The 20920-nt window shown below is 40.5% G+C and overlaps 2 protein-coding genes across 2 annotated transcripts in view; one reads left to right on the top strand and one right to left on the bottom strand.

Annotated features, from left to right (window-relative positions):
- The first annotated feature begins 1295 nt into the window (after positions 1 to 1295).
- Positions 1296 to 2903, top strand: LOC138936912 (steroid receptor RNA activator 1). Its single transcript, XM_070302699.1, has 2 exons — positions 1296 to 2456; positions 2520 to 2903. Exons 1-2 carry the CDS (start codon positions 1946 to 1948, stop codon positions 2645 to 2647), a joined length of 639 nt encoding a protein of 212 aa, XP_070158800.1. The 5' UTR covers positions 1296 to 1945; the 3' UTR covers positions 2648 to 2903.
- Positions 2904 to 2938: 35 nt separating this feature from the next.
- The window catches only part of Tet (tet methylcytosine dioxygenase-like), a 53463-nt gene continuing 35481 nt past the window's right edge, over positions 2939 to 20920 (bottom strand). The window contains exons 4-13 of the mRNA XM_070302777.1: positions 20229 to 20459; positions 16808 to 17045; positions 16348 to 16583; positions 15193 to 16198; positions 13399 to 14982; positions 12934 to 13109; positions 12463 to 12816; positions 12161 to 12388; positions 11847 to 12001; positions 2939 to 11728 (exon numbers count right to left, since the gene is read on the bottom strand). Of these exons, the coding sequence (XP_070158878.1) occupies positions 9058 to 11728; positions 11847 to 12001; positions 12161 to 12388; positions 12463 to 12816; positions 12934 to 13109; positions 13399 to 14982; positions 15193 to 16198; positions 16348 to 16583; positions 16808 to 17045; positions 20229 to 20459 (6879 nt within the window). The 3' untranslated portion in view covers positions 2939 to 9057. The remainder of the gene's footprint in view (positions 11729 to 11846; positions 12002 to 12160; positions 12389 to 12462; positions 12817 to 12933; positions 13110 to 13398; positions 14983 to 15192; positions 16199 to 16347; positions 16584 to 16807; positions 17046 to 20228; positions 20460 to 20920) is intronic.

Genomic DNA, 20920 nt, shown 5'->3' with positions numbered 1-20920 from the left:
GAGTTTTGAAATAGTCATTAATTAGATGTGGATCTTGCAAATCATCCTTGGATGTCAACTTATTAATGCCAACGACATTAAGCCTGTATCAAACTATGCAAGAATTGAAGAATAAGAAATGATAATTGAAATTTGATCAATTATGACAAAGAAATTTTAGCTCCTTTTGTTCTAATCAATCAAATGCCAATCTTTTTAATTTTCAATTTTCAATTTTCAATGTAGTTTGATGTATGGCTTATAAACTACTCTGGTTACGCAACAGGATTTCCCGTTTTTTTTTTTTTCGAAAATAATAATAGTTTCAGTGGCATATGATGATTGATTATTGTATCGCTTCTTGCCATGTGGAATGCGTTGTCATGTTTTATGTACAAAAGCCATTAGACATATCATTAAAAGTCAAGAGAATAAAAACTTATAAATGCAACACTTTAGCATAATTATAGAGACACAAGGAGGGAGAGGGAGGGAGTCTCTCAGGCTATGTTTCAAAACGTATTTTCCAAGGAAAATTTTACTGGATGGTCGTTCCGAAATTTTTTTGAGCACTTTCAGGCCAGCGAGTAAAATTTTCCTTGGAGAGAAAATTTTACATCATTTTAGAACCTAGCCTAAGTATATAATTATATTACAGTCGAATTATATGTTTATATATATTTTTTGCATTTCTTTTATCATTTTTTTTTTTTTTTTCTCTCCTCTTGCATCGCTCTCCCATTCTTATTCGCGCGACCATATGAGACAAGTTGTGAGAAAGGACAGCAAGTGAAATGAGAACTTTTACAAAATATATAAATAGAAGGGCAATAGCAGGCTGAAAAGTGTCGGAAGGAAGTGAGAAAGAAAATCGTAGTTGCCTCTCTCTTGTGAGTAACTACACATACAAGCATCGCGTCTGTAGTATACGTACTTTCGTGCACACGCACACATTGTGACTAATGTAACCTTATTTTTCATTGGGCCAAACCGGTAAGCCGTGCACGCGCACTTTTGAACAGTTAGTCACAAGAGAGAGGCAACTATAATTTTCGTTCTCACTTCTTTCCGACATGTTTTTCTATCGGCAAACAAAAGGTATTCCCCTTCCATTTATGTATGTTCTAAGAATGAAAAAAGTCTATTGCACAATTACAAAAGTACAGGCAATGGGAACAGGAAATAGAAATTATCCACCAATAGGAGCAGGGAATAATATCTATTCCCTGCTCCTATTGGTGGATAATTTCTATTTCCTGTTTCTATTGCCTGTACTTTTGTAATTATGCAATAGGCCAAAGACTTGCCTCTTACTGTCTCACTCTAGCTCTACACATAATCACGTGATCACGCAATGTACGCAGTGGGGAAGACAAGAGTGAAACAGAGATATATATAATATGAAAATAGAGAGAGAGAGAGAGAGAGAGAGAGAAGAGTAAATAATACGAGGACGTGATTCTACTTGTGATTGATGTATACTTCTATATTTGTGTAGAATTGTAGATATATAAAATCCGTTTTGAAACTGTCACGTTCACTGAACGTGATCTTCGTATATACATACGTTTTATCACTTAAATAACAGCTGATAATCTGCGCGCGTGAAGCGCATTGTGATGCGATGGAACATCGAAAACGTTACGTATAATAAAATACGTATTTCGATCGATATATAAAATAAGATTGTCGCTCAATTAAGAGAGCTATGTTGTAATAAATTGGCCCATTAGATCTAAATGAAGATTTGACCAATTTGGTTTCGGTGGCCAGGGCGGTCAGCCAGTGGGCGAAGGCGAAAGACGTAATAAAGGATCCTCACTCAAGACGATTAATAGCGAGAAATTTGTTTTGGAATATATTATTTAATTATATATATTATGGATCCTTGAAACTAATCTGCGTTTGATTTTTCGTTTAAATTAATTGATCTCGCATTTACCAAGTTGTCAAATCTAACCTAAAAATGGAGCAAAATTCTCCCTCATTCTCGTCAAATGATACAGTGTCCAGCCAAAAATCACTGCCATCTTCTCACGATTCCGGTTGGAACGATCCACCAAAATGGGCACTGTCTTCGCAGCATAATTCATCTGGAACTAAGAGACTCTTAAACAAACGAGTGGCATTTCCATTATCTTCGCAGATCTCTGCTGCAGGGAAAATTGATTCATCTCCTCCTTCATCGAATACTCCTCCCATTTTACAATCTTCCATGGCTCCTATAATAACTACAGCTCCCCATAAGCCTCTTGTCACACTTATCGCTAAAGAATTTACAACAAAGGAATCAGATTTTGACAAAGATCAAGCTCTGACAGAAGTTTTGGCCAATCTAAAATTAGTAATGACAAAGCAGAAGATAGAAACGAACAAGACAGAAGAGATACAAAGACGATTAGATATCATGAAAGCTGACTGGCGCGAAAATAAATTAAACGATACGATACACAGAAGTGTTTTAAATATATCGAAAGGTATTGATAAAATCTTTGCATTCATATATCAATATTTTTGTAACAAGTAATTTATATTTTCAGCATTGATGAGGAAAGATACTGAAGAAGCTGACAAGATCCACATTGCTCTTATGATACAGCATGCAACTGCTTGCCGTACTTGGATGCCAGCTATTAGGCATATTATTTTTGAATTAAGAAAAGAATGAATTCCAATGTTTCGCAGCCAAAACAATCATCTCTATTATCAGTTGAATCAAAGAAAAAGTGAGGCTATTGCTAAATAATCGTATTGTACAGAGCAATTAAAAAAAAAAGGACAGTTATTTGTTACTTCTTATACTCGGCTATACACAATATTTTTGTAGGAAATACATTATACAGTGTCTTGTATACACTATACAGTAATATACATTACCATGGGTTACGATTTCTTATAGGAAATTATTACACGAATAAAAATGAGAACGGTTATACTCATAAAAGTTTTTTGTATTTTTCATTTCTCTCTTATGTATATTCACAAAGGACAATTACATCTGTCTTACCACGTATCTTTGTCTAAATGTATTCTTATGTTGATAATAGTCATCGATAGCTAAAATCATTTATTTTATTACTTATACGTATCATATACTCACTATCGTATTTTAAGCATACTTCAATCTTAAGTGGACGCTCTATGCATCCTGAACGAAATGTATTATTAATCTGAAACGTTCTCATTTATTTTTCGCCCAAAGTGAGTCTTTTATTCCATTGCTTTCGCTGTCTCTCATTCTAATTTTGCTTCGATTCGTGTCGCGACTACCGCACACAAAAATGCTTTACAAGAGTTATGGCTCTTAGAAAACTTATGCTTATAACTTACAATCATTTCTTTAATCGTCAATATATTAATTTTTTTCCACTCTTCGCGTAAATAAATATTCATAAATACATTGGGGAGCGACGTGCGTGAAAGCTCTCTCGACTATTTTTTTTTTTTTTTTTGCTCTTTCACTCTCTCATTTTCTCTTCCTTTCTCTCTGTCTCTCTCTCTCTCTCTCTCTCTTTCTCTCGCCCTATTTCGCTCTCAGGAAGAACGTATCTCGCTAATCTCGCATAAAATTACGAATTCGCCGAGAGATAATCACGTTCTCGCGCGTCCCCGCCCGAATTTCGATTTAAAATTTTTTCATGGCTTTGTCCAAAAATATATATACACATATGTAGTCGGTGTATATGTAACGCTGTATCTTTACAATATACATCCGTGGATTCGGGCTGATTGTGAGTCACAAATCGGCTTAACAAAATTAACTGGTATGTGTGTGTATTTGTGTGGATCGCTGTTTTTTTTCCCTAAATGATACAGTAATACTTGTACAAAAGGAGTAAAATAAAATTTGGTTGATTAGGATTAACGTTAACCGATGTTAGTGTAAACGGTCTTTAGATCCTTGTAATATTTGATGAAAAGCGCTACTTTGCATTTTGCCCATTTCGCTGCTTGCAATTAAAAGATATCGCGCTTAAATTATGGCGATGCAGTGTTTCGCTGACTTTGATCCGTTAATCGTTTACGATAATAAGGCGTGTAAAATCGATTTCGCGGAACATATACATCGACTTGTTTCGTTTTGCTTTTTTTGTTTGTTGTTTTTTTATTGTTACACATCCATACGCTTACTACAAACTATTTAAAAAATTTGTTTTCGTACTTCTCTCTCTCTCTCTCTCTCTCTCTCTCTCTCTCTCTCTCTCTCTCTCTCTCTCTCTCTCTCTCTCTCTCTATCTTTCGTCCGTTCGTTTTCACTCGCCCGTTTATTTATTTTTTTTTCTGAGTTTTCTCATAAAGTTTTTTGTATAAAACAAAATGGCATCTTTTTGGCATTGGAAGAAAAAATACACTCTTCAACGTTTATTTCTTTTTTAATTCACCGTCGTTCTATCTTCAATCGTAACCCCCCCCCCCTTTTTCGCTAATTAATTAATCTTTGTTAATCAGATTTCAGATTTTTTCTTCCTTATACAATACAGGGATCTATGCAACGACTCGTCCGCCCGAAAAATCGCGCAATCGCCCCTTGTGTCAATTCATTAAATATAATTTTTATAAAAATTTTATCTAAGAAATATATTCACACACAAATTGCGCAATTGCTTAATTTGATAAATTTGTGCCTGTAACAAAGAAATAAAATAACTATGGGATGAACTATCGTTGCATATCAATCTATATTTCGGATACACGCGATGGTTTGTTACTTTTATTCTTGTATATCAATTATTGTGTTATTTTACAAACGCTTTTCCTCATTATTTAATACTATTTTGGCATCGTGTATTTCGAGTTTTCCCTTTTATAAAAAACTTTTTAGCAAGAACAACGATCTTCAATATATTTATAGACAGTTGGAAGTAGTAGTTATATAATGGCATTTAAGGTGCATTATAAGGCTAAGTTTTATTCCGGAAGATGATATGGAATTTTGATTTCCTTCGCACGTGGAATATAATAGGTGTCGCAAAAGCTCATGCTTCTTCTTCGTCATATTTTCAAAATGTTAACCGATTCATAAATTACACCAGAAAGTCAAATTCAATCATAATTCATTCTTCGTTACGAGGGGAGAGAAGATTAAAAAATATTTCTGAGTTATAATCAATACCACATAAAAAATTATTACAATAGGCGAGAATTTGTAACACCCATTAGATCCGAGAATTATGGAAAAAAACGCGCGCTCCAAGACTTAATCAAAACTCGATACAAAGTTATCGCATTTGTCATTGTATTGTCATTTTTGCGGAACGATACGAAAAGGAGGATAATCTTGTTGTATATGTTAAAAAAAGCCATCTCGGGCCCCAATGATATTCTACATTGTACTCTCATTGCCATCCGAAAAAGCTGCCTTATCTAGAAAATGTGTCAGTGATCTCGCATGCGTACCGGATGTACGCGCTTGTATGCGTGTGAAGCGAAAGAAACGAGTGTTGCGTTTGAAATAGTCCCATTTGCCGTACTTGTACGTATTTCTATCACGCGAAGAAATAGTACCGAACTTATATAGCTTATAGAACGGAGATACTTTTTTGGAATAGTTTGGAGAATTAGTATATGTGTATGTGAATTTTCGATATGAAATATATCGCGACGTTTCCACGTGCGTTTTTCGGTCTACCGATCTAAAAAAAATTTTTTTTTAATATTTGAACTATAAATATCTACTCAGCATGCACATCCCAAAATTCTTCTAATTTTTTTTTTTTTTTTTTTTTTTTTTTTTGAAAGCTTGAATAGATTTTACCATGAATTCTGCTTAGAATATTCAAGAGACAATACGATAGAATTTATACGATAGATATATGAAATAAGGGAAAAAAATGCTTGATTAATACTTTTTTTCCGATTGAAATTTGTATGTGTATGTCTGAGGCTGTTCCTTTAGAAGTGATACGAGCAAAAAGTCAATGTAGCACATTGAAATATTTTCGCATTACGGAAATATCGATCAACCGGTGCGCACGGGAAAGTCTCGAGATAATCTCAATCGAAACTCGAGCCGCCAGCCTGCTGAAAAAATAGAATAACGATACAACACCACGTTATCAAACTTAATTAATAAATAATACATTAAATTAGATTATATTACTAGTTATTACTGTGTTGCCGATATTATTATTATTATTACTATTACTATTACTATTACATGCGATAACTAATGAATGATAATATATTAATGATTCCTATAATACTCCAGTAGGCGAGGGTTGGTCGCGTCTCGCTTCTTTCTTTTTTTCATTCCACCGATTTGCGGACACAAATGTAAAAAGGAAAGATAGGACTCGACTGGTACGCGAGCCAAAATCAAAAACTCGTCGTAATTCACTCCCCATTATTAGCTAAAATACAAATTTTTGCGCTGTAAAGTGCTACGCTTACTTGAAAAAGTCGAAGATAGTCGTTGAAATATACCGTCATAGCGAAAATAAATAAATAAGTAGACCTTTTCGATTACCGATTCTGCGTTCTCTTCCACGCCTTGGATACCTTCCTCTGGTCAGTCTTTCGCGATATTTATATATCTATTTACCATCTTGCTGAACATAAACGATCATAACGCGATCTCTTCGCGAGAAGCTTTACCGTCTTCCTTTTGGATTCTTGGCATTCCAGAATCAATTCTATTAACATTCTTGCCGTCCAGTGTCACCGAAGAGAGCACTTTTTAAATTGCTTTCATGCTTTCGATAAAAGGACGCTTCCTCTGCGCTCCTCAATCTTCCCTGAGGAAGGCCGAGGAACTTGAGAGAAAGGCCGCGACATTCTTCTTTTGGAGAACGTAGTGAACCCTCCTACCCGTCACTCCTTTGGAAATAGCATATACTTCAAAAGACAGCGTGAGAATATGGAAAGCGTGACTCAAAAACATGAAAGGTGCGAATCACCGTCAAGATATTACTGGGCTCTCTTAACGGAAATATGGAATGTGCTCGATAATTTGATAGGAGCGTAATGGGATGAAGGAGAACACAACACTTCTGGTTTTCGCCCCCGATTTTGGAAATTTGGAAAGTCACAAGTGACAGCCTAGTACCAAAAGCGCTAACGTTACATTTCTCATCAACAGATCCGCTGTTTTAAGATCTAATACTTCTCTACACACAACAGAAAATCCAATATGCACAAAAAAGTTGGTTTTGATCCGCTGCCATTGTGTCAAGAAACATCGATCTACTGTATTGAAATCCTTTAAGAGACTTTCCACGATGACAGTGGGTATCTATAATCCATCAAGAAGCCAATCGATATACTGCCAGAGGTTGGCCCTTGATATCAAAGGTCATCAGCAGAACTCTGTTGCCTGGCTTCGTCGTGCCGCTTGCAACAGGCGCAGACTAAAAGATGATTAATATATACAAATAAAATCGAGGATAATAAGAAAATAATGATAAAGTCACAGATCGAATTTTTCCATATCTACTAATTCAATAATACGACCACGCGTCGAATCTCAGAGAGAATTGATCAAATTCCTTTTGTCACACCAATTAGTTATCGACCATTCTTATCTATCCCTTTTATTTCGACAAGATGTCAAATGCAAATGTCATCGCTTATATTGGAAAATAATTAACCCTTTAAATTCTATCCTACAACTGGTTCGTACACAATTATTTTGATATATTTGTCGAATTTTTAATAAATTATGCCGAATATTTTTTGGTTCGAATAAAAAGCGTTAAATGAAGTGAAACAAACACACGTAAGGGAAGAACGTCAAATCGATGATGGAGACAACACTTGGCGTGTCCAACGTATATCGCGGACCAATAGATACACCACCCCTACTCTACGCGTCACGTGATTGTTAGATAAATGCTTTGTACTCAGCCGACCCGAAGGGCGCATGGTTAGTATTATATCGCTTGCCACTTGAATTAATCGTACTTAGTACTTAGCTACGAGTACAAACACGTAAATAAATACGAGAATAAGAAGCGAAATGTACAAAGGCTAGAAATCAGATATACATTACATATCATTTAATTAATTTAAAGACTTGAGATCATTGTCGTCGTGTCGTTTGGATATTTAGGATTGTGCTTGGACTTTCGCGAAGAATCGTTCAATTAACGAATATAAAAAAGAGGTGTTCCCGGAATTATCGCCCTCCCTTTTTCACTTCGACAAACTCTGAAAAGAAATTAAAACTTGAGAGCATTTCACAATTTATATTATTTATAAATGATATTATATATAATAAGAGACATTATAAAAAAGATATATCATTATGTTATAATATTTGCCTAATTAAGATATCTTACCCAACGCTTTCTATTGTATATTTAGTTCAAATAATTGATATTTCTTATACGATGCTATCTTTATTTTCTTTTTCGACTTCTACGAAGTTTCTCGAAAGTGCGATAATTCTGAGATTATATCGTGCAAGTTTTTTTTGAGTGTTTGAAGCGTGCAGTACGCTTAATGTGTGCTCTGTGTATACGTGTGATATCGCGTGATTCATCATCTAGACTTCGACTAGCTAATAAGATTACAATTCTACCAACACGAAATCGTTATATGTAAGCGATATTACTTAAAGTGTACAGGATCAGAATACGAAAATCTATCGTATCAAAGTCTTCGCAAGGCATAGCCTTTCATCGGAGCTTTTCTGATACATCAATAGCCTCGGTCATTATCATTGTCATCTCAATTTTGCAGCCTCCGGCTCGACTGCAAGAGCCTTTGTCGAGTTCAGCTCAGTAAAAAGTCAATATAAAATGCGAGCCCCGATAAAGGGTGATATCACACCCGGCGAGGCTTTATTCGAGCACGTTTTTGTCGCTATGTTTAAATCTTGCGTAAAACCCGAAATAGAAAAATGGCAGTGCAATTTGTGTTTCTCGTTTTTTTCTTCGGAATAACTAACTATAACGATAATAACAATATAAAGCCTCTCGTGGTAAAGTCGCCGCCTCGTCGCTCATCCTCGATCGGAGACGTCGCGATTCTCGTCATCAGGATCTTGTATCTTAGATCCTCTTGTTAGATTAGATTTCTAGCATTTCTCGATACAAGCTTCGATCATCAACGATCGAAGTTGTACCGTCCGACCTCGACTCATCCAATCGCACCGCCTTCCTGGTATGGGCCAGTTATCATACACGGGTGCATCGGAAAGAGCGTCGTCCAAGTCATCGTAGTATATGTGGGTGATCTCATCATAAACTGTGAGCTGGGAACATTTGGAATGTGCGACAGCGATGGAAGTGGTGTCGTTTTCCCATTTATCGAACCGCCGAGACTCGTCACAGTAGTTGAAGTCGATGAATTGGTCGTCGACGAGGACATACTATTGATGGTCGATGTCGTGACGCCCAATTTTCGCAGTCGCATTTTCTCCTCCCACTCGTCCCAACCGTGCCTGGGTCTGTTTAGATTGCGATGCTGATAAAATACCAAGCTAATCCTGGTTGGATTGAGGCGATTGGGCTTTTTTAAGGCAGTGGTGGCGTGCATCTCGTGCTTCGCGCACTCAAAGAGTACACTGCCGTGGCCTAAAGCGATCGCAACACCACCCATTTGCGGATCTTTGAAACATTCCTCGTTTTCGGAATAGTCCGCTACTTCGCCAAGTGGCTCCGCTTTTGGCGGAGGCTCCGGTAACACCGGGAAGTAGGGTGGCGGTCCGTAGATATCCCACCGCGGTGCGTCCCACCTCGTCCAACCGGAATTCAAACTTTGGTATGTTGGATTCAGACCCTGGTACGGATATTGAGACGAGTGAAAGCAGCCTTCGCGCTTTGGTTGCTGATAAAATTGCTGAGAATATTCCGGAGTTTGATACGACTGATGATGATTATAATTATAACCTTCCCACGTGTTTGCGTAAGATTTCTCAAATACCGGATAGGTCGGATATCCATATTGAGGAAACGCATGGTGACTTAAACCAGACATGGCATGAAAATCTTGTACTTGTTTCATCTCCTCCGTCCAAGCTAGAGAATTCGAGTTGGAATTGGGCATTTCCTGTCTACCGTCATAGAATCCTTCTCGCATTTTATCTTCTGAATAATTATTCTTTACTTGATTGGATATGCATCCATTTTGAACCGAGCTGCTACTTAGAGCATTTGCAAATATAGGCTTTGATTCTGACGGTTTTAAAAATGTTCTGGTCAAAGGATTTGAATACGTATTGGACTCCGCAGATGGGTTCTGATTGGATATCGTTCGCGAGGGTGGTCTTCCTCTTGGCACTCGGAATGGCGACGGTTCAGATGGCGTTTCCCAGGAAGTAGTCTTGGTTTGATCCGTCCTTGTTAGTTTATTAGCCCAGATTTTTCTATCACCTATCTGCTGGTCATTAGATTGCTGTGAATTCTTAACTTGATTAGGACCCCATGAGTTTGTCGTATTCCAATTACGCGAACAACCAACTTGATCGGAAGACGGGGATACAGAATGATTGACCACGAAGGGCTTTAATTCCGATTGTCTTTGCGCATGATAAATAGGTTTTCGTTGATCATTCGGTATCAATGAGCATTGCGCGTCATTTCGCTGTTCAAATGCTGGCAAATGCAATGAACTGTGCATCACAATGTCTGTGCTTGGAGTTTCCATTGTCTTATGATTACTATTGTCTATGCAAGAGAATAAATTTGCCGTATTACCGTCACCATATTGATTTGGATAGCCGGAATTTATGGATGATTGTATCTGTTGCGATGGATAAGGATGTTGCATTCTATTTACGAATGTTTGCTCGGTCTGTGGCCTCAGCAATTTCGCGGAATTTTCAGCGTCTATATAATTTTGCGTCATGGTGTTTGAATATTTTTGCTGACTAGAATCTCCCGGGTATCTAGGAGATGATAATCTTAATTGATTGGCGATGTAATCCTGTCCCATATTGCGAACATGATGAATAGTTGGCGACGGATTCATCTTGGATGGAGAGTTTCGTGTGGCTTCCACATCGAACGGTGAATTGAGAGAACCGATTCTCGAAGAACAGTCATTTCGTCTATTGTCAGAAGCGGGATAATTTCTAGGTACCATATGATGATTATAATTAGTTTCCATATTTGAATGTTCCAATCCGTTCGACGAAATCATCTTCGGATCGTGAAGCATCGAGGCATAGCCTCTCGATGACACGCCATAAGACGTTTCTCCGGATACATTCGCGTAGGAACGAGGCGAAATGGGATGAGTTCTAGTTGAATTCCCATAACATCCTCTGGCTGAATCCACTGTAGAGTTAGCTAGATTTCTTGAGATCGGTCTGTGCTCTTCTTGTGAAACGGTACTTCTAGGTCTGATATCTGGATCCAAACTAGTACTATCTGGATCTACTTTGATGTCCCTTTCTAGACCGCTAAACGAAGGATACTCTCCCCATGGATTCAACCAGTTGCTTTTTCGCTGTTCAAGCCAGCCATTTCGATTCCATCCTTGTTGCTCACTCTGATACGATCCCCAACCTTGATACATGGATACCGGACTATCTAAGACCGTGGATGATACCTGAGAACTTTGCAATTGCGCGTCAATTCCTTCAAATATTGGTGTCATTTCCAGCGATAATTGCGACTCTCTCAGTTGTGGTTTAGAAGAGTCCGCGTGCCCCGGCGAACGTCCAACATCCACCATCTTTTCTGGGAAGCTCTTGACTGTATCCTTTTTACCGTTCGAAATATCAGATTCGTCTTCTTTCCTTTTCTTACCATGACGTCTGCAGGGCTGGAGCGGAACCGATCTAACTCGAACCTCGCATGGATATCTAACAAAAGCATGATTGTAAAGCATTTATAGATGTATTAAATGTTTTTTGTAAATTATAATTATACGCAATGCAATCCTTACATAGAATATTTCAGGTTCTTTTAAGAAATGCTTACTTAGATAAAATTTCAAGAGCGCCGGAGCAAACCTTCTTTTCTTGTCCTTCTTTTGAACCAAATTCGTCTGTGTCGTCCATTATATAAAGAGGTAATACATGTAATTGTTCGTCTTCGGGTTTTGATAGTGTTCGATGTTTCGTCAGGCTAACTACCTGAAAAATATAACAACGTGCATACTACAAATAAAAAATGTTTTAATATTTGTAAAATGATTAGCTTCGTATTTTTTTCTTGACACTATCGAAGAAATAATATTGCATCGCAAGTCAATCTATCCGATTAATCAGACTCGATATATGGAATTCACTTACCACGGTACATCCGTTATTCATGTTGTGTAGATCCCGATGAGAGTGCGCGCAGAAATCAATGCAAGCTGTAACACCGGAAAAGGGTCGACCTGGCTTAAATCCCAAACGACATTCGCTCGCCTCTCGTTCGAATTGAGTTTGATTATTGAAAGCTTCCGGCGCGAGGCTAAGATATAAAGGCGATAAAAGTGTCGCCAAGACATGCATTCTCTCCTCGACTTCTTGTTCCTGCAAAAACAATTGTTTCGTTATAATTTAAAATTGACTATATCGATATTCGTTCAGATTGTTTTCCAGTATACCTCCGATCGTACAGACAGTCGAAACTTTCGGACGGTTTTGCTCCTAGCATACTTGCAGCCGTTGTAATACATCGACCAAGAACAGCCAAAGGAAAAGCTAGCACCGCAATTGTCAGGATCGAGCCCTTGACACGCGCAAGTTCGTGGTTCATTAGTGCCGCATCGTCTAGTTGTTGGAAGACCGAATCGGTTGAGTTTGTGACTTAAGAGAGAGTAAATCCGATCCGCTTCGTGAGTCGGCACTCCCTCCCAAGCAACCATAGCTACAACGATCCAAGCAGTTGGACATTTGTGACCTTGACGATGCTTGACGATGGTTAAGATCTTTTCGTCGATGCCGGATCGTCGGATAATCTAACGGATTATTAATATTACAATTTCGTATAAGTAAAAAAAAAGAAGCTGCTAATACAATTTCTTTGTTTTTTTAATATCATCTTTATGTGAGATTGTTTAGAGGGAACGACTTACCCATTTGGCCATTGGACACCCTTGTGTGGTTTTACCCTCCTTGCCTGTATAGATGACCTTTTCGAATCTTATCGCAGCGCCCTTAAGGCCGGTTCTTCGTTCAAGATCGTTCCGAAGATCAGGTAGGCTTGCAGCCGCCCCGAGATGAGTGTAGTATGAACCGGGCTCTGGCGGACCTTGTGGTTGAACCTCATTTTACTTACGAGCGATCGACGCGTCAACGAAAGGAAGCAACAGAAGCGGAAACATTTATGCCGCGCATGAGGTAGGTATGCCCTTGCGAAAAGGGGGTAGGTTAGGTACGCACATTCTCCTCCGGATTTCGGGACGCATAATCGGTCGGTGTAGTTATTGGCCATAAAATGTATATTAGTATACGTTTATAACTTTTCTTTCGTGTGGTTTCGTGGTTAGTGTGTTCTCTCAATGTTAGTGTAATGCGAAATATCCAATTGTGCAACTCACATTTGTCGGCGGGGAAGCAGTTGCAGTCCGGTACTTCGGTTCTGACATTATTCTTCAGTTTGTCCAAGTGATCTTGCAACTTTGTCGTCGTGGTCGCCGCAGACGCAGGAGTACGCGGACTATGCGGTCCTTCGTTTTTTAACTCGGCTGCTTGTGGAGAATCGGCCAGCATTTCGTCTTTGGTTTGAAGACCCTGGCAACAACCATCCTTTAGATGTTCCGGAGTCGGTTGTTCGATCCCACCTCTTCGACAACACCATGAACCGGTTTCCGGCGATACTTTTGCGGGGCCACCATCGCCGCGGAATTTATAATCTGGAATCATCTTTCCGCTCTCTTCATTTTCGGCGACATTGGACGTATCGCCATTACAGCTATAATCCCCGATGTTCTCCTGCTTGATCACGTGATCGGAGTCGCGTTTATCGATATCTTGGGAAGATGTGCGAATGATTGTCGTTTTTAAGAAATCCAGACTATCGCTTTTCATTTCGTCACTATCAGATGTCTTCTGAGACTCCTCGAAAGACGTGTCCCCGATTTGATCCATGCATAATCTTTGTTGAAAAGATTTGTCATCTATATCTCGATCTTCGTTATCTTTCCTTTGTACCTCCCAAGATTGTTGATCTTTCTCTTTGTCGCGCGATCGATCAATGATATCATTCTTGTTTTCCGTAGCAAGCTTCATAAAGCTTTCGAGGGCTGTCATTCCATTTTCCGACGGTAATGCAGGATTACCGCTATCCTTATTGTTATCGTTATTATCGTGATTATGTTCTCCTTCCGTCCATTCCCATATGCCACCACCATCGGGCAAACTATCTACCCGAGAGTGGTGGCTATGCGATAAAAAATTACCGGTCAAGTTCTCATTAGATTGCGACATTGAAATAATGTTCGATTGATTGATAAAATGATCCATGCGTTTTTCTTGCATCTTTTCACTATTATCGTGCGCGTCGCATAACTGATCATCCGCTGGATATTCTCCGGCGGATCCTTTGTTGCTGTTCATGTGTTGCGATTGCATCTGATGTTGATGAGTCTGCAATTGTTGCTGCATTTGTTGTTGTTGTTGTTGTTGTTGCTTGTTCAGGATCATTGATTTTAGCCGACTATTAAGATTTACTCGATTAGATTGAGTATAGACATTGTTTTCCGGATTATCCTGATTCTCCGGAAATCCATTTGGCTTGTTAGTATCTACCGTTGTTTGTTGTTGTTGCCACGTGATTCTTTCTCCTGAGTTTTGCATCTCCTGCTTTGTCGTCTGTTGTCCCCAACTCGGTTGATTCTCCGATACTGAGTTTGGTGACCAGGACATTCGATTGTCTAGCTTGTTCTCCTGCGTCAGTTGATTTTGCCACTGATGACTTGGAGTTCGTCTAGGACTGGGCTGCGAGTCTTGCCACTGTTGCTGTGGCTGTTGACTATTATCACTCTTTATGCTATTTGGTGACCAATTAGGTTGACTAGTCGGTGTGTCGGGCCACGACATTTGATTGGACGGTGTGAGTCTGGGATTCTGTTCCACCTTGGTTTGCTGCGTCCATTGCTGCTGCTGCTGCTGCTGCTGTTGCTGTTGATGATGCTGCTGCTGCTGCTGCTGCTGCTGTTGATGCTGCTGCTGCTGTTGATGCTGCTGCTGCTGCTGCTGCTGTTGATGCTGCTGCTGCTGTTGATGCTGCTGCTGCTGCTGCTGCTGCTGTTGATGTTGCTGCTGCTGTTGATGCTGCTGCTGCTGTTGATGCTGCTGCTGCTGTTGATGCTGCTGCTGCTGCTGCTGTTGATGCTGCTGTTGATGCTGCTGCTGCTGCTGCTGTTGATGCTGCTGCTGCTGTTGATGCTGCTGCTGCTGTTGATGCTGCTGCTGCTGCTGCTGTTGTTGTTGTTGCAGCTGTGACTGCTGCTGCTGTTGTATTTGTTGTCCCGAAGGCGTGAGTCTTGGATTATGCTGAGATCCTTGCATCTCTGGACTATTTTGCTGCCAATTACGTTGGACGGAAGACGTCATCCTCGCGCTTTGTTGTGCATTGTTGTGATCTGACAGTTTTGGAGAGTGCTGTAGCCACGTCTGATGTTGAGGCGGCTGCTGCTGGCTGGATGGCGTCAACCGTGAGTTTTGTGGATCCCTTAGTTTCGGACTTTGTCGTGACCAATTTCCCTGAGTTTGTTGCTGCTGATTGTCAGCGTTCTCGGACCACGATTGTGGTGTTTGGGGTTCCTTTATGCTTCCAGTCTCCCAGCTCATGTGACTTGCCGGTCTTGGTAGTTCCTGCATTTGAGTAGTTTGTTGTTGTTCCATTTGCTTTATATTGCCTTGCATATTTTGTTGCGAGTGATGTGACTGTTGCTGCATCGCTCCGTCTTGCCAATTTATGTTACTGTTGACACTACTGCTCATTTTTTCGCTCGTATCTGACCATATGTGCTGTTGAGTATTGTCAACCGTCGGTTGTTGTCGTTGCATTTGTTGATGATGTTGCTGCTGCTGCTGCTGCGAAACCATATGCCATTGGTTTTGCGTTGGTTGTTGACCCATTTCCACGTAGCCTGGATATCCGTTAGAGTTGTGTAAACTCTGTGGGTCCGGTTGAAGTGGATACCCAGGCATCTCGTTTCCCGACACGTTACTGGCGGAAATCGTGGCGAATCCTTTTACTTGCGTATCCGCGGTAGTTTGCTGCTGCTGCGATGATTGTTGTGAACCTCCCTGTTGCTGTTGTTGACTATCCATGTGCACCGAACTGCTGCGACTTGTCGGCGTAGTCGACGGAGGCGGTGCCATCGTCACTTCCTGCAAGAAGCCCACGTAGCGTTCGTTGCGAATGCTTCACACGATTCTTTAGAATAGCTATCAAAATGAGGACAAATACGAGAAGGTCGTAAGACGTTCTTGTAATTAAATGTATAAGCTGGAACCGTTATTTAATCAGCGACTCTTACTTGTTGTTGGTAGCCGTTTACATAATCTTGTCTTTCGTAGGCAACTGATTGATTAGCGGTAGCTGCAGGATCTACAAATTGTCCATTCAACTGCCTTTGAGATGTCGAAACCACTGTCTGTCCTCCAACAGGAGCCAGCGGTGAAGGCTGTCCCGTGATGGTGTATTGTCCCGTTGTCCCGGCTCGTTGAAACGCAGACTGATCCGCCGGTATGAATGTCTGTTGCTGATATGGGACTGCAATGTTCGAATTGATAGATTGATACAAACACGCAATCTTACGTAATGTGATACGAAGAGAAAACTTGTCTTTAATGAGACGAAAATTTATACGATAAATTAAGTATAAGTAAATGGGAAACTATACATTCCAAAGAACTCTTTATACGTTTATATTTCTCCCTTGCGATATAATTTTGCAAACGTTCTACGCGCCGCATTTTATTCCGTTTTCTACTCACCTGCTTGAGGATGATAGGGTGTTGCGGCGCTATACTGAGTATGGTACCTCAACTCTTCGAGTTGATTTGGCGCGGAAATCTGTTGAATAAATTGTTGAGGCGGCCACGGCGCCGGTGATGTCTCGACTGCGACGGCGCCAACTGGTCCGACTCCTTGATGCCAAACTGTGTTTCCAAAACCAGCTGTTGGTCGGAAGCCAGCACCGGAATCTCCATAAAATGGCATCACTCCGGGTGACTGCGCATAAAGAAGAAGAACTGGAGAACGTTTCCATCATTTGTCGATTCCTTCAGTTTCAAATCAGTCGCGAAATTTCTTCTGTCATTAAGAAACGCTTCGAAAATTGAAAAAGTTTAAATGAAAATCAATATTTTATAGTGGAATATTTTACCATGTAATAAATAATAACAATAATAGCGATCACCCGGAATAAAATGACGCACCGCACGTGTAAAAATGGAGCTGTACAAATTCGCTTTCGTTTATTTTCGTTCGTGCTCTTCGGCATTGCCTCCCTGTCTCGCGTTCTCTGTCAACGAGACAGAGCGAGAAAGAGAAAGCTCGGCGTGCGGGGCTGGAATCGACAAAGATGGAGTCGAAGGGGAAAAAAGGACGGTATCGAGGCTGCCGAGGCGGAGAGGAACCAACCGTCCGCAGCGATGCGAGGCGAAGAAGAGAAAAGCCGGCAACCTCGCAACCAGACTGTAAAACTTTGTACAACACAAAATGAGAGAAGCGAGAGTCAAGACGATTGGTTCGTTTACCGCGGCCGATCTTTTGTCATCCGCTTTCGCAACGATTGCCCTCGAAAGACGCGCGCAAATACATTCGCGATCTTACGGAGCGAAATTTGTAGAAGCAAGAAACAACGTGCGCGAACACTCGAACTTCAAATTACAAATAGATTCATATTTAATCGCTTTAGATGGCTAAAACGAGCCGAATCTGCTCCCTAAATCGACGCTCGATTATTGAATTTTCATATGAATCGAGCTCGATCGGAGTGATTACACAAGCGGTTAGAAAAAGTAAAAGTACCGATAGACTGAAATGCATTCTACATATAAACTAAATTTATTAAATAAAGGGACTTTTACATTTCATTTATAAAAATATAATAATTTAGAAACGGATGTAGAATATAGATAAAAATAAGAAGGTATATATGTTTAATCGTTCGACATTTAACGCGTCGTCGCGACAAGCTGTTGAAACAAGCTGTTCATGTCGAATATTCGATCGCCCGAGTCGTCTCTATCTCTCTTCCTCTTGGAACGTAGAGAAACTCTGAGAACCCTCAAAAGTGACCGTGAATCGGTGTTTGTGGTCGAGGTTGATAGCGCCGAAGAACCTGGGCGTCTCGCCAAGCGAGGCGAGGGATTCCTCCACGGTATCATCCTTCTCTTTCACTTTACTCACACACATTCGCGCTCGCTCCCTCGGGGAGAAAATCCTTCCGTTCCCGTGGCATCGTGACCTAGGGCAACCTAAGACCCTGGCGTGATAAAACGGAACGTTCTGTGACAGCACCCAAACATAACCCACGGGAGCCAAGTTGCCCTTCCGGCGAATATCCCGGGGGAGTTTGTCGACCTCGATCACCACTTTTCACCTACTCCCGTTTCTCGAGATCTTCTTAGCATTTACAAACGCATCATCGCGCTCGCTCCTGCTCGATTGTAATCGATGTAAATCCCGACACTAATGTCGAGAGTCTGACGTCGCGGAGTCGAGGAAAAATAAAAATAAAAAAAAGAGAGAGAGAGAGAAATTCTACGTTTCTCGCTTTCTGTGAACGGCTAAACCGCATTGCGCGTAACGGTGGGACGCAATTCGCAATTTGCGTACCGGCAACAATCGGGCAACGGCATTTCGCGGTTTCGGTTTATTGCATAATTGGGCGTTCCAATGAATACGCCGCTGTAACGTTGATTCCTTTATCACCGCGGCATTAGCAATTATCGTATCGTACCCGACACCGTACGTGTTTGCGTGCGTCGAATATAGCCGCGTTTAACGCGCGAAATGCGCAATTAACATCGGACACACACAGTCATCAATGAAAATGTCGCACGCGTAAACGCAATTGTGGAAAGTAGCAATACGAATGCGTTTCGCCCGTATTGTATTTCGTGATTCTCCTTCTGGATTTATAAATGTACGATTATCGACAATCAATTAAAAATGATATCGTTGTATAGTGGAATAGATATTTGCGCGTAATACTGTTAAAACGATTATACCAATCGATCCAAGTTTCATTCAGATCAAGTAGTAATTCGAGTTTATAACTATTCGATTTATTCTAATAAATGCGTCTCTCGCGAAAAAGTTCTTCCGCGTCTACGCGACGAGTTGAATTGTCGCTAAACGCGTCGATGATTTAAAAAAAAAAAATAATAATAAAATAAAATAAAAAAAAAGTGATTCTCGTCGAACACAGACGATGAAGTGGGTGTTAAAAAACGCGCTGCGTTTATAGTCACAAGGTTACGAATTTATCGTCGACGCGATATCGCTCTGCCATATCGATTCGTTTATTTCATTTAAAGAACACACACGTGGAGGATTTTTGCGCGCATCGCGCAAAATGATGAGGCGGAAAAAATTCATTTATATGGATTTGACACTGATGTCGATCATTATTTCAAGTAACCGTGAATATTTGTGAGAGGAAAGAAAGTAAAAATTATATATTGATGTATTGGTATCAATAATCGAAAAATCCAGCGGATACCTATAATATTGTATTAAAAGAAGATCTCCGTATACGAATGTGACGAGAGATTTATCCTTAGCCGTACCCCCGTGCTTGAGAGAGAGAGAAAAAGAGAGAAGAGAACGGCTACCCTCGCCGGCTTCTCCTATCGTTACTCCTGCACCACCTCTTGATACCGCTCGCTTTTCATCGCTTCTCTCTTTCTCTCTCCTTTCGTCCCCGGGACACGTCGTTCTCCTCTCTCTCTGTCTCTTTCTCGCTATCTTCGTCTCTCTCGGTAGGTCGGTGGTTCCTGTTCCTGCGGGTATTGATTCGCGTTGGCGGCCGGTCACCGCCCCCGCACTCACTGTCTGCCAGTAGTCTACCCTTGCCCTCCATGTTACGCCGCTATTTCGGCAGTCGATTCCTTTGCAGCCATGGACCGTCGCGTGAGCGACGTCGCTCCGCGAATGTTAAAACTACCCTTTACACGTCCTAATCCCTTTCCGCGTAGATTTTCAATTTTGCCTCCTTTTTAATTCGATGCTCGATGATATCTCGAAGCGCATCTAACAAATATGTCTTACGCATTCGAATTAATTTTTTTAATATAAAATAATTAATGTTAGATACATATATATTTGTAATAAAAGGGCTAGAGGCGCAGCAGTGATTGTCCTTCGCGTGAATCGAAACGATTTTGACAGGAAGTCGAAACTCACCATAGAAACGACGGGTGGTGGCGGGTTGCCGTTCCTCAAGGCGCCCGTTTGTTGGTTCGCCGCGGGATTGAGATTGTCCTTGGTCTGCTGCATGGGATCCCCCTGATGCAAAGATTGTTGCGTTTGTTGCTGGTGTTGTTGTTGCAAACCGCCGATACCAGCCTGCGGACTACCAAGACCAGCTGGTGCGCTGTCAGGCGTATTGACTTGTCGTGCGATCTTTCGATAACTCTGCAACAAACGTAATCCGCATTTACTTTCTACGTTTCGCGCACACGTGTGTTAATTTTATAGGAGAATCTATTTTCTTGAAATGAATTTTTTAAATCAATCCTGGAATAAATTTCGATACATCCACGCGATATAAAGCTCCCTCTTTCAAATATATTTCTTTTCAAATTTTTATTCGGGATCGATTAATTTTATGGAAAGAACTTTTTTCATCTAGACGTAAGCGAATCGAGCTTACGATCGTTACGAGATTATAAAAACGACGGGAGGGATTTAGAAAGTTAGTCGACTCGAATTGTAATAAGAAAAGATGGTACTTCTAGAGCCAGCTATACGGCGCGGTGTGACCCTAATGCTAAAAATAACGACGCGACTTAAGTAGGCCGAGGCGGCTGAAATGGTTTCCATAGTTCAACAAGCAATCGAGCTATAAGCTGCTGATCGTTGTTTTTCTCTAAGAA

Source organism: Polyergus mexicanus, unplaced genomic scaffold, assembly GCF_030449975.1.
Source record: "Polyergus mexicanus isolate NDT 795.1 unplaced genomic scaffold, iyPolMexi1.0 SCAF_10, whole genome shotgun sequence".
Taxonomy (NCBI): Eukaryota; Metazoa; Arthropoda; class Insecta; order Hymenoptera; family Formicidae; genus Polyergus; species Polyergus mexicanus.
Note: the sequence above shows the minus strand (reverse complement) of the source record. Positions and strands in the feature narration are given on the sequence as shown.

Bases quoted from the DNA above. Each gene is read 5' to 3' on its own strand.
- LOC138936912 (XM_070302699.1), top strand. From the start codon at position 1,946: ATGGAGCAAAATTCTCCCTCATTCTCGTCAAATGATACAGTGTCCAGC. The intron at 2,457-2,519 runs GTATTGATAAAA...TTATATTTTCAG, and splicing joins TGTTTTAAATATATCGAAAG to CATTGATGAGGAAAGATACT.